Source organism: Mustelus asterias, chromosome 14 (assembly GCF_964213995.1).
Source record: "Mustelus asterias chromosome 14, sMusAst1.hap1.1, whole genome shotgun sequence".
NCBI classification, from domain to species: Eukaryota; Metazoa; Chordata; class Chondrichthyes; order Carcharhiniformes; family Triakidae; genus Mustelus; species Mustelus asterias.
The window spans coordinates 91,852,877-91,865,773 of NC_135814.1; the positions used below are offsets into that span (position 1 = coordinate 91,852,877).

Genomic DNA, 12,897 nt, shown 5'->3' on the forward strand with positions numbered 1-12,897 from the left:
TCTGGAGAAGTGGGGGGGGAGGGGTGATGTGTTATTGGGTCTAGGGAGGTGGTGGGGTGTCATCGGGTTCGGGGAGGTGGGGAGTGATGTGTCAGCGTGCCGACTGCGGGGGTCGCAGAGTCAGGACCGCATGGGAGGTGAGTTTGGGGGGGATAGGGCCAAGTCGGGTCTGGGATCGGGGGTGTGCGGGAATGGGGAGGGGGGTGGTGTCCATTCTACAGAGTTGAGTCAGGAGGTTAGGGGGCTGTTGGGTCTGCTCCTGGGTTAATGGGGGTGTTGGGTCATCTCTCTGAGATGATGCTGGGTCGTTCCTGTGGGGAGGTGGGGGGGAAACTCCACTCTTGGAGATGAATGGGGGGTTTGGGTCAGGGGCTGGGCAGGTTGAATTGGGTCCAGAGGGCAGGGGAGGGGGGTGTTGCAGGGGGAGGAGTCCAAGTTGAGGGGGGGCTGAGTCCGCTCTCTGGGGTTGGTGGGTTCGGATCCACATTGAAAAGTGAGTCGGGGTGGTGTCTGGAGGTGAGTGTGCCAGGTCTAGGGTAGGGGTGTCAGGGCAGCTCGAGTCAGGCCTGCAGGTTTGGGGCGGGGGTGGTGGTGGTGGGGCTGGGGGGGGGGGGGGGCGGGGGGGTTCATGGGTTCAGAGAATCCCTTCCATGAAGCTCGGGATCGGGGGCTGGGGAGAATCCCATGCGGATAATCAGGGTAAGGGGTTGAGAATACCTTGGGGATTGATCAGTCAGGCAGCATCCAGAGTGTAGGAGGAGTGATATGTATGGATCTCGGTCTGTGTGTTTAAAATAATTACAATGAAGTTAAAAGGGAATTAAGTTCTTCTAACTCTTTTAGAGTAATTGTTGGTGTAAAACTTGCAGAATCGCTTTGTTGGATGGTTCTCAGGCCAGTGCAACTGTCCAGGGGAAGTTAGCATTTCTGGACAATTGCAGCGTAAAACCTTAGCTGGGAACCTCTAAGAAGGATTCCGCAGCACACCTTTGGGGTACTCCCCAAATCCGACCATTATGATCCAGGAAGTTACGGGCCATTGTAAATCTCCTTTGGCATGTTTAAGTTGACCAGTTCAAGCTTTAGGCTTCCTCCATCTGAATCACAGAACCGCTACAGTGCAGAAGGCCGCCATTTGGCCCATTGTATCTGCACCAGCTCTGCAAATGAGCATCATGTCTTAGTACCATTCCCTGCCTTTTTCCTATACTCCTGTACATTGTGTCTATTCAATTTATCATCTCATGCCCTCTTGAATGCTTCGATTGAACCTGCCTCCATCGCACTTCCAGGCAGTGAATTCCAGACCTGAACCACTCGTTGTTTCAACAAGTTTTTCCTCACATCATATTTGCTTCTTTTGCAAATCACCTTAAATCCATGCCTTCTTGTTCTCGATCATTTACAAGGAGGAACAGTTTCTCTACTCTATCTAGCCCCACACAATTTTGAACATGGTGACTGGCATCTGCTTACCATCTGTGGTCTGGAACTCCAAATCTTCATTCTTGCTGTTGTATTGGGCTCTCGGGCTAATTTGTCCTATGAGTATCTTGCCATCATATAGCTTACTTTTGAAGGCTTCATTTTGGATCAGAATGTAGAGCCACTTTGCACAGGTCTGTGAAGGTCATGATATTGTTGTATGATGCACCAGTGTCAATCTGTTTACTTGATGCTCTCTTTCTGTACTCTTCATTCTAGCAGTCACAAACCTGATGGAACCAACCTGTTGTATAGTGTACAGTAATTCATCAGACTCTTTGGCTGAGATCTGCCCAGTGGCCATCTGTTCAGGCTTGTTTCAATTCTGTTTAGCCAAACACTTGTGTGCAAAATGATTCATCTTCTTGCATTTAGAACACTCCCCATGCTGGACAAATCTTTTTTCCTCGGCGTGATATCCTCCGCTCCATTTGCTTCTGGCCTTTTGTCCTAATCCTTTTGCTCCTTCGGCCTGGAATTTTATCAGCATAGTGCAAAGCCCGGTTTATTCTGCCATGAATATTCTCCAGCTGATGATTTACAACCCCAGCGCTTCTACATGTTGAGTGCTTTCTTGAGAGTAGGTTTCTCCTCTCCCAACGGATGTGCTCCCACTGTGGGATCTCTTATGCCAAAGACAATCTTATCTTTAATGAGATCCTCCCTCACTCTTTTAGTTGTCCGAATTCATAGGATTCTGTGAGCTGTATTACTGCAACCACATATTGATTGATAGACTCTTTTTCACCTTGAGCTCTAATGTTGAACATTTACCTTTCATAAGTTATATTCATTGTTCAAAGCGTGCTTTCAAGGATTTCAAAATTTCTGAAGTCCGTTTTTTTCTGTTCTTCAGAGATTTAGGGTAGAATACAATTTGTAGCAAACTCTTTGCAACAGTGTTAAAAGTGTTGCTACTTGGATTGATTACTTCTTGTCAATGAAACCTGTCGCAATCTTGTAGTCTTGGCATTGCGAGTGGAAAACCTGCCAGTTCAGCCACATATTACTTTTCACTTCACCATAAATTGAGAGAGTGAAATTCACAGTTATAGTGACTCACTCAGTGATTCACTGCAGTCTGTTTCTTTTGTTTGCTTTTCTTTTTCAGTGGCTTTCGGAGGCACGTTTGGCAAGTTTCAGCAGTTCTGAACATTTCCGTGTTCCTTTAGTCACTGTGCTCTTCAATATTCAGTCTCAGCTCCACATCTGACACCATGTTATGAGCTCAAATACCTGCTTATTGTACCCTGTCCTTATCAGAACAGAATGCAACATGGCTGCTTCCAGTCAGTGCCGCATAGCAGAGGTCACGTGACCACAATAAGCCAGGTAGGACCTTTAACACAAGACTACATTTCAATTCAAACAGCCCACTCACTCCACATTCACCTCAGAGAGTACTCCCCACCCAAACCCAAGCTCACTTGTGCTCTGCTCCCAGGTTTACCTTTCCTTTCATCCTTTCATATATCCGATAGTTGTTAGTGCAGAGTATTTGTCAAATGCCTTCTGGAAATCTCGTACAAATTGTCATATAGCTTATGAGAAACCACTTGGGACATAATTTCCACAAAGAAATCAAGGCGGTTGGTCAGGAAGGACCTAATTCTTCTGAATCCGTATTGATGATATTAATTAAGCTATTAGCAGAGACATAAGCCGTAATTTCATAGAAATCATAGAAAATCATAGAAACCCTCCAGTGCAGAAGGAGGCCATTCGGCCCATCGAGTCTGCACTGACCACAATCCCACCCAGGCCCTACCCCCACATATTTACCCGCTAATCCCTCTAACCTACGCATCTCAGGACTCTAAGGGGCAATTTTTAACCTGGCCAATCAACCTAACCCGCACATCTTTGGACTGTGGGAGGAAACCGGAGCACCCGGAGGAAACCCACGCAGACACGAGGAGAATGTGCAGACTCCACACAGACAGTGACCCAAGCCGGGAATCGAACCCAGGTCCCTGGAGCTGTGAAGAAGCAGTGCTAACCACTGTGCTACCGTGCCACCCCTAACTTATACCGTCCCGCCCGCCATAGGAATCGGAGTGGGCAAGGGGTGGACCATGGAAAGTCTGTTGACCGCGGGCGGGAATTTAAGTTTTCGGGATGAGCTAGGCCTTAAAATCCCGCCCAGTGTCTTCATGTTTGCATCTGATAATTGTTTCAATTATTTTACTCTGGATAGAATGGGTCTGTATTTACCTGAAAGCTCCTTTTAGAACATGGATTTCACATTGACCTGTTTCCAATTTACTGGCGCCTCCCTGGTGTCCATGACCCCTTTGCGGTGATTCTCAGTGCCTCTGATCTCCTTCAGAAATCTACAATACACACCATCTAATCCTTTGGATTTATTTGTTTTGAGCCATTTTAGCCTTTCATAAGGCTTCCATCTCAGTTATAATCAAACTCATTAATTTTGTCATGTTGCTTGTGCTTTCCCTTGTGCCTACCTGGAGAAAGTAGTCATCCAGGGTATTTACTGTACTGTGCTTATCTTCTGTTTCAAGCCTATTTGCATCTTTTTTAGCTCTTGCTTCTACTTTGACTGCCCTCGTACTATTGAAATGCTGAACATAGTTTCTTCCTGAGTCCCTTAGCAAGCAATTAGGGCAGCAAATTGTATGTTGGCTTTTAATGCAAGGGGGTTGGAGGCAAGATTCCCTATAAGCTGTGCGGCTGCAAAACAAAGCCCCTCACATCGTCAACGTGCAAACCAGACCCTTTAAGTTACCAAATGCAGCCATGAAAAAAATTAAAAGGGCTACGCACCTAAATAAAATCATCCTCACACTTGAAACGAAAGTAGGGGGAAGCACTGGTTGGACGATAAGAGTAGGGAAGACTTTCTGCCATCTTATAGGACTTTGGTGAGCTGACACACCCGGATAACTGTGTGCAGTCTTGGTATCCTTATCTGAGTATGGATAAAATTACCTGAGAGACTGATTGACTCCTACGAGGAGAGGTTGAGCCTGTGTTCTCTGGAGTTTTGAAGAATGAGAGAGGATGTTGTTGAAATTTCTAAGATTCTAAGGGGCCTTGACAGGGTTGATGCTGAGAGAGAACATAGAACGAAAGGACATAGGGCTGGATTTTCAATCTCGAGGTGGGTAGCTGGAGTCAGGGCAATTCCTGGCTCGGCCTCCCCACCTCGGGAGAAAGTTCCCACCAAGGTGGGACCTTCATTCCCGCTGGAGGGGTAGGACAGGGATTGCAGCTGCAAGTGGAATTTGGCCAGTTGACCTGGGAAAGAGATTAGAGTCGGTCATAGTGGGTGTCAGCTGCCAAGACAGCTGTTTAACAGGCCTAGCTCAGTGCTATGGGACTTCATCCCAGTTAAAATAAAAACAGGAAGGCCCTCAACCTCTCATTCCTCCCCCGCCCCCCCCCCCCCTGCCTCCCACAAACTCCCCATGCATTCCACTTTATGCCCACTGCCCATACCATGTCACACCTCATATCCTCAATGCCAAGGTATACTCATCCACCAACTCACCATGGCTCCTCCTGTCCCTATACCAAGATATGTCCCTCCACAAGGCCTCTTATGCCATCTATGTCAAGTCATGACCCCCCCCCCCCCACTCAATCCAATCTCCCTGGACCCGAATGCCAATCAATAGCATTTCTAAACCTATTGACCCTGCCTATTCTATACACTGCATAGAATCAATGAATGCTATAATGACAGTGGCAAATGAAACAAAACTTTTTTAAAAGCTCTGTCAAAAAAAATCACAAGGCAATAAAAGTGTCATCCATCCAGATCCTTTAAAGTATCAATAAAGGTAAAGTCGCCACAGTCCCCGCTTTGAGGGGAAGAGCTAATGATGGTGATTTAACCTGAGGATCACCACACCTCAGCGAGGGGCAAAGTTGAGAAGGCGGACCTTCATGAATAACCTCAGCCGGTACAGGAATTTACCCCATGCTGTTGGTATTTGTTCATGTTATATATTAATGATTTGGAAGAGGAAACTGAATGTATTATTTCCACATTTGCAAATGATACAAAGTTGGGTGGGAGGGTGAGCTGTGAGGAGGATGCAGAGATGCTTCAGTTTGATTTGGACAGGCTGTATGTATGGGCAAATGCATGGCAGATGCAGTATAATGTGTATAAGTGTGAGGTTATCCACTTTGGTAGCAACAATAGGAAGACAGATTATTACTTGAATGGGTGTCAATTGAGGGAGGTGGATACTCAGCGAGAGCTTGGTGTCCTCTTGCATCAGTCGCTGAAAGTAAGCGTGCTGGTACAGCAGGCAATAAAGAAGGCAAATGGTATGTTGGCCTTCATAGCGAGAGGATTTGAGTAGAGGGAAAGCGATGTTTTGCTGCAATTGTATAGGGCATTGGTGAGGACACACCTGGAGTATTGTGTGCAGTTTTGGTGTCCTTATCTGAGAAAGGATGTCCTTGCTATAGAGGAAGTACAGCGAAGGTTTACCAGGCTGATTCCTGGGATGGCGGGTCTGTCATATGAGGAGAGTCAATTAGGATTACATTCACTGGAGTTTAGAAGAGTGAGACGGGATCTCATAAAAACTTATAATATTCTAACAGGGTTAGAAAGGGTAGATTCAGAAAGAATGTTCCCAATGGTGGGGGAGTCCAGAACTAGGGGTCATAGTTTGAGGATAAGCCTTTTAGAACTGAGGTGAGGAGAAATTTCTTCACCCAGAGGGTGGTGAATGTATGGAATTCACTACCACAGAGAGTAGCTGAGGCCAAAACATGTGATTTCAAAACATTAGATATAGCTCTTGGGGATAAAGGGATATGGGGGGAGAGAAATCAGGATATTCATAAAAGAATCATAGAATTCTACAGTGCAGAAGGAGGCCATTCAGCCCATCAAGTCTGCATCAACCACAATCCCACCCAGGCCCTATCCTCATAACCTCATGCATTTACCTGAGCTAGTCCCCCTGACACTAAGGGGCAACTTAGCATGGCCAATCCACCTAAACCCACACATCTTTGGACTGTGGGAGGAAACAGGAGCGCCCGGAGGAAACGCACACAGACACGGGAGAACATGCAAACTCCACACAGACAGTGACCCAAGTGGGAATCGAACCCAGGTCCCTGGCGCTGTGAGACAGCAGTGCTAACCATTGCACCACCATGCCATTCGATGATTAGCCATCATCAAAATAAATGATGAAGCAGGCTCGAAGAGCCGAATGACTTACTCTTGCTTCTAGCTCCTACGTTTCTATGTGTCATTCTGCATCACAAACCAGCTGTCCAGCCGACCCGCAAAATAACAGAAACAACAGGACCTCAAAATCACTTACCATTGCGTAAATAAACATTGTGAAAGTGACAGCATAGATCAGCGAACCAAAGCTGTCAATCTAGCAATGTTTTCTCTTGGGTTCAAGTAGTTTAGAACTCTAATAGATGTCTGGGATCTAAGCCAAACATATATAATTGCGAATCTTTGAAATTCTCTACCACAAAGGGATGTGGACATTCAGTCACTGAATATATTCAGAAATAGTTATATTTTTGGACTCTGAGGTATTCAACTGATATGGGCAGGTATCTCAAGATAGAAGATCAGCCACAATTTTACTGAATGGCAAATTATGTTGGTTAGGCCACAGTTGAGGTAGTGCATTATGGGACAGACAATCGAGTCAAGGGAGAGGTACAATGATGATTCATTGGAAAGATTCAAGAAATGAAGGAATCTAGTTGCAAAAAAATTGAATAGATAAAGTTAATGGGGACTAGTAGAGGGTTTCAAAGTAATTTCTCACAGTAAATAGGCTCGCTAATAGAACGCGGAAGAACATAAGGTAAAGTCGCCATAGTCCCAGATGATCATAAGCTGCTCTGCCCTTTGAGGGGAAGAGCTGACTGACAGTGATTTAACCTGAGGATCACCATACCTAAGGTGAGGGGCAAGGTTGAGAAGTAAGGCCTTCATGAATAACCTGAGCCAGTAGAGGAATTGAACCCACGCTGTTGGCGTCACTCTGCATCACTGATCAGCTATCCAGCCAAGTGAGCTAACCCGAATGAACCACAAGGGACTATTGAGGAAGAGGCTATCACTCAAGTCTTGAATCAGGGCTTGAATGTATCAATCTAGGCTGCCACTGCAGTTGGATACTGTGAGAGTGCTGCACTGTTTGAGATGTTAAACCAATCTGCTCTCTGGGGTGGATGAAGAAGATACCACGCCATTATTCCGAAGAACAACAGGAGAACTACCCTTGGTGCCTCAGTCAATACTTATCCCATCAGCATCGCCAAAACAGGTTATCTGGTCATTGCACATTTGGTTGTTATGTGAGCTTGCTGTGTGTAACTTGAGTGCTATGATTCCTACATTATAACAATGACTATACTTTAAAAGCATTTTATTGGCTGTAAAGTGCTTTGAGATGTCTGGAGTTCAGGAAAAACACGATATAAATGCCAGTCTTTTGTTTCATTCCTCACCAGCTGTTGCCATGACAGCACACAGTGAGCAGTCATTCTCTCTGCTTTTCATCTGTCTGTATTAGCTCATAATTCAGGGGGTGGGAGCGGTTGGTGCAGACTCGATGGGCCAAATGGCCTCCTTCCGCACTGAAGCGATTCTATGAAAAGGTTGTTGGGGAACTAATATAACACTATAGGACACAGCACAATCACATGTCGTTTAAATGTAATGATCCATACAATATGACATTTTTAAGCTTTCGTCGCAGAGGAAGGTGCTACTTCTGACTGGAAGTTTAACAGATACTGCTGTGGATTACCAATGAGGGGCTGGGATTTTACACCCCCCCCCCCACCCCCCCCACCCCCAGCAGATGCAGCGAGCCATTTAAATCTCCATTCAGTTCAGTGAGACTGTGATACCCTGCTGGGAGGGAGGGTCAGCAAAAACCCTGGACCACCTTTCCATCCCACACATTTCTTGTTTGGCCAAGAGGGATGCAGTAATGATCTGCAAAGCATTTACCCTTTAATGATAGAAAATTTGCTGAAGCTAAAATTATGTAAGATAGTTACCGTTAATTGAACATTTTATAAATGTGCTTGATTACAATGAACATGCACTGCCCAGATGTAATGCAATCGAGACAAGCTAAAGTGTGGTGCTGTTTTATGCCTCTCCTGTTGTACTGTAAACTCAGCTGGCATCTTTGAATAGATTCCACATTAGCGGGATGTTGTCGTGCTTAGCTTAATTACACCTTTACCAAACTATCTGTGAAAACCGTATCATCCGATTATATTCATTAGCAATACATTATCCTCAGTTAGAGGTGCTCCCACAATGATGCGACTGGTGCCTGTGTGTGGCGAGGCTCCATTTGCTAGCATAGCACTTTAATCATTTTCAACTAGGAGCTAAATGAACCTCCAGCTAAGTACTCCAACTTCATTTGAAACATCTCATTCCTTTGTTTCATTGACACCTCCAGCACAATCAATAACTGTCACCTCCCTTGTTTCCATTCCATGTACTCACAAAATTAATCAGGAGCTACACGCCATCAACTTACGTCCATGAATTCTACATTCGCCTTGGGACCTGTTCTCTCACGGAGGATCTTAATGGCCACCGGAATCTTCACCGTCTCCCCCTCTGGGACCCAGATGCCCTGATGAAGATGGAAAACATCATCACAGAGAAACACTTCTGCACAAAAACAAACTGCTCCCGCCACAAACGGCTCCGGCTGGGGGAGCTTTTCCTCAGCTGCCAGAAGTTAACAACAACTAAAAGAATCTACGAGGGGAATAGATTTAGACAGATCAGTCCACATTAAGAAGAATTGACCATGTGAGCGGTTCTTAGGTCTTGCATCATAATTTTAGAAGGCAGCTTGAGGCAAAGGGAATTGTAAAGTCGCGGGAAACTGTTAACACTTCCAGATAGGAGCTAATGCTCTGAGTTATTATGACAGAGCACATCAGTGCTACTCACTTTGTAGACTGTCCCAAATGCACCAGAACCAAGAATCTTGATTCGTTTCAGTTCAGTCTCTTTGAGGATCCGAAGCTGTGCCTGATTAGGTGCAGCACCGCTGGGGGTTAGAGGTTCCACCAACTGAAGACATAAAGGGAAGGAAAATAGAAATTGCGTGAGGGAGTAAGTGGTACATTCGACAATGCTGCCCTCTGGAACTCGAGTTCTAACTCTGCTACAGGCCAATGTGAGGTAACTTTGACAGCAACTATCACGTCCTAAATTACATCAGCTGAACCATTTTTGTTGCCTGGGCTGGAGAGTTTTAGTTATGAAGAGAGGTTGGATAGACTGGGACAAAAACCGAAAATGCTGGAAAATCTCAGCCGGTCTGACAGTATCTGTGGAGAGAGAATAGAGCTAATGTTTCAAGTCAGGATGACTCTTCGAAGAGTCATCCTGACTTGAAACATTGGATCTATTCTCTCTTCACAGATGCTGTTAGACCGGCTGAGATTTTCCAACATTTTCTGTTTTTGTTTCAGATTCCAAGTATTTTGCCTTTATATTTGGATAGACTGTTTTTTTACCTTTGGAGCAGAGGAGACTGTGGGAGTCATGATTAAGATGTATAAAATTATAAGGGGCATAGATAGCGGAGACAGGAAGAAACCTTTTCCCCTTGGTGGAAGGATCAATGACTCGGGGCACAGATTTAAGATACGGGGCAGCAGGTTTGAAGGGAATGTGAGGGAAAACATTTTCACCCAAAGGGTGATGGGAGTCTGGAATTCACTGCCTTAAAGGGTGGTGGAGGCAGAGACCCTCATAACATACAAGAAGTATTTAGATATTCACTTGTGATCCCAAGGCCCTCAAGGTTTTGGGCCAAATTCGAGAAAATGGAATTAGAATAGGTAAGTGGTTTGTCTTGACTGGCAATGGGCCGAAGGGCCTTTTTTCTGTGCTGTATGCCCCCCTCTGAAGAAGAGAGAAGTATGTAAATGGAAGAACTATCAATTCTAAAGCACTACAGGCATAACTCCACAATGCAGAGATAACAGCTTGCCTTCAAAATTATGCCTTTGACAAGTAAAGCACAAACATAGAAAGTTTCAGAGTTATGTGGAGTGAATGGATACTGAACCTTGGAAGGTGACATTAGAAGTGTGGCAGAAAGCTTGGTCAGCAGGGTTTGTTTTAAGGAATGTCTTAAAGGAGGAGATGAAGCAGCAGTAGTGAATAGGGGAAGGTATTTCAAAGCATGGGGTGTGCAGGGTTTGGCCCAAGGCAACTGAAGGTATGGCTGTCAAACGTGGGATGAAGGCAAGGTGTGAGTTATAGTGTTGGATAGCTTATAGAAATAGGAATGGGTGATTCAGGGCAGCAAACCTGAATTGGTGTTAATTCTTCGACAACATTGTCTGAATAATTAAATAACAAGTGCTGCCTGGTTAGGATTGATAGGCACAAAAGCGAAATAGTGCAGTACTGTGCTGGCAATCTGAAATCAAACCAGAAGATGCTGGGAATACTCAGTAGGTCAGGCAGCATCAGTGGAGAAAGAAACAGAGTTATTGGGCGGGATTCTCCGGCTGTTCACGCCACCGGCATTCTCCTGCCCCACTGCAGTGAATGGAGATTTGGCTGAGTGCCAAATTCTCCATCTTGTCTGGCAGTAGTGGCAGGGTGTGAACGGTTGGAGAATTCCAGCCAATGTTTCAGCATTGCGACTTTTCATCAAAACTCGGAAAAGTTAGAAATGTAAGAGGTTTAGAGCAAGAGAAAAAGGGAAACGGTGGGAAAATGAACAAAAGGGAAGGACTTTCATGGGGTGGAAGACAAGGCAGAGAGCATGACAAAAAGGTTGATGATGGGACAAGGACAAAAGATGTGTGCAGAGGAGGTGTGACTGGCAGGATCATCCAAAAGCATAAAAAGAAAATAAGAAAGAAATAAGTGAGAAAAAAGATCAAAACCAGCAAAGAAAAATGAAACAGAATGGGGACAGCAGTTTCAATCTAAGCTTATTGAGCTCAATGTTGAGTCCTCAAGATTATATAGTACCAAGTCAACCAATTAGGAGCTGTGCCTCAAGCTTGATTCAAACACTGCAGGAGACCAAGGGCAGCAAAGACAAAGTGGGAGTGAGGTGAAAAATTAACATGACAGGCATCTGTTAGCTTGGGGTCATGCTTATCAACTGAGGCAGGTTCTCCACAATATGGTCTGCGTTTGCTCTCCTTATTGTAGAGGCGACCACATTGTGAGCAGTGAATACAGTATACCAACTTAAAAGAAGTACACCTGAATTGCTGTCTCATCTGGAAGGCGTGTTTGGGGCCTTGTATGGTGAGAAGAGAAGAGGTAAAAGGTCAGGCGTTGCTGCGCTTGCATAAAAAGAGACTGAAGAATGGAGGGAGATACCTCAGAGAGACTGGTTCCTTCAGAATGCTGAAACGGGAGGGGAGAGGAAGATGTGCTTGATGGTGGCATCATGCTGGAGATGGCCGGATGTTCCATTGAATATGAAGTCTGGTGGGGTGCAAGAAGAGGACAAGGGGGTAAGGGGTAACAGAAGAGTATGTGAAATAGAACGGATGTGATTGAGGGGTTAAGGGTCCTTCAAACAGGGTGGGTGACAGGGGGAATTTTGGCTGCGGGAAAAGGACGATATATTGGCAGCAGTAATACTGAATAGTGCATCATTAGAGAAGATCTGAAGGAGATGGAGAAACTGGGAGAATGAAATACAATCCTTACAAGAGGTGGGATGTGAGTAAGTATAATCAGAGTCAGTGGGTTTATAGTTAATATTACTTGATAAACTATTCCAGAAATGCAGACAGAAAAGTGAACAAAGGGAAGAGGAAGGAAGATTTGGAAATTGACCATGGAACGGTGGGAGAAGGGTGAGTTTAAGACATTTTCCAGTTCAGGGTGAGAGCAGGAAAGAGCACCTGTAAAGTCATCAGGAGGTGAGAGACGGTGGCCCTGAAACAAAGAATGTTCCACATATCCCACAAAATGACAGGTAGAGCTCGGATCCATGAGAATACCCATGACAACACCTTTACCTGGAGGACATGAGTGAAGTTAAATTAGATGTTGTTCAGTCACACAAAAGAGGGTGATAGTAGATGGAGGCTGGTTGGGCTTTGTTCATGGAAGAAACAGACTGTCCGAGCTGGGGATGGAGGTGCAGAAAGATTGGACATCCATGGCAAAGAGGAGACCGTTAGGGTCAAGAAAACTGAAACTGTTCGAGATATGGGGGGCATCGGAAGAGTCACAGATATAAATGGGAAGAGGCTGTACAAAGGGCATAATGGATGTTATTTGTGGTCTCAACATTATCAAGAAATGTGTCATGATACAAACTGTCATAATCTATGAATTTCTAAATTGGCCGGGTCTGCCAGGCACAACACTACATCTCTAATGATTGCAGCCATGATGTGCCGTGCTGCCTTGAA

General features: G+C 45.2%; 1 protein-coding gene across 5 annotated transcripts in view; it reads right to left on the reverse strand.

The window, feature by feature from the left end:
* Positions 1 to 12,897, reverse strand: part of LOC144503876 (receptor tyrosine-protein kinase erbB-4-like) — a 1,146,325-nt gene that overhangs the window by 265,516 nt on the left and 867,912 nt on the right. For all 5 annotated transcript variants that reach the window (XM_078228891.1, XM_078228890.1, XM_078228889.1 and 2 more), the window contains exons 18-19: positions 9,440 to 9,562; positions 9,015 to 9,113 (exon numbers count right to left, since the gene is read on the reverse strand). In XM_078228891.1, the coding sequence (XP_078085017.1) occupies positions 9,015 to 9,113; positions 9,440 to 9,562 (222 nt within the window). The remainder of the gene's footprint in view (positions 1 to 9,014; positions 9,114 to 9,439; positions 9,563 to 12,897) is intronic.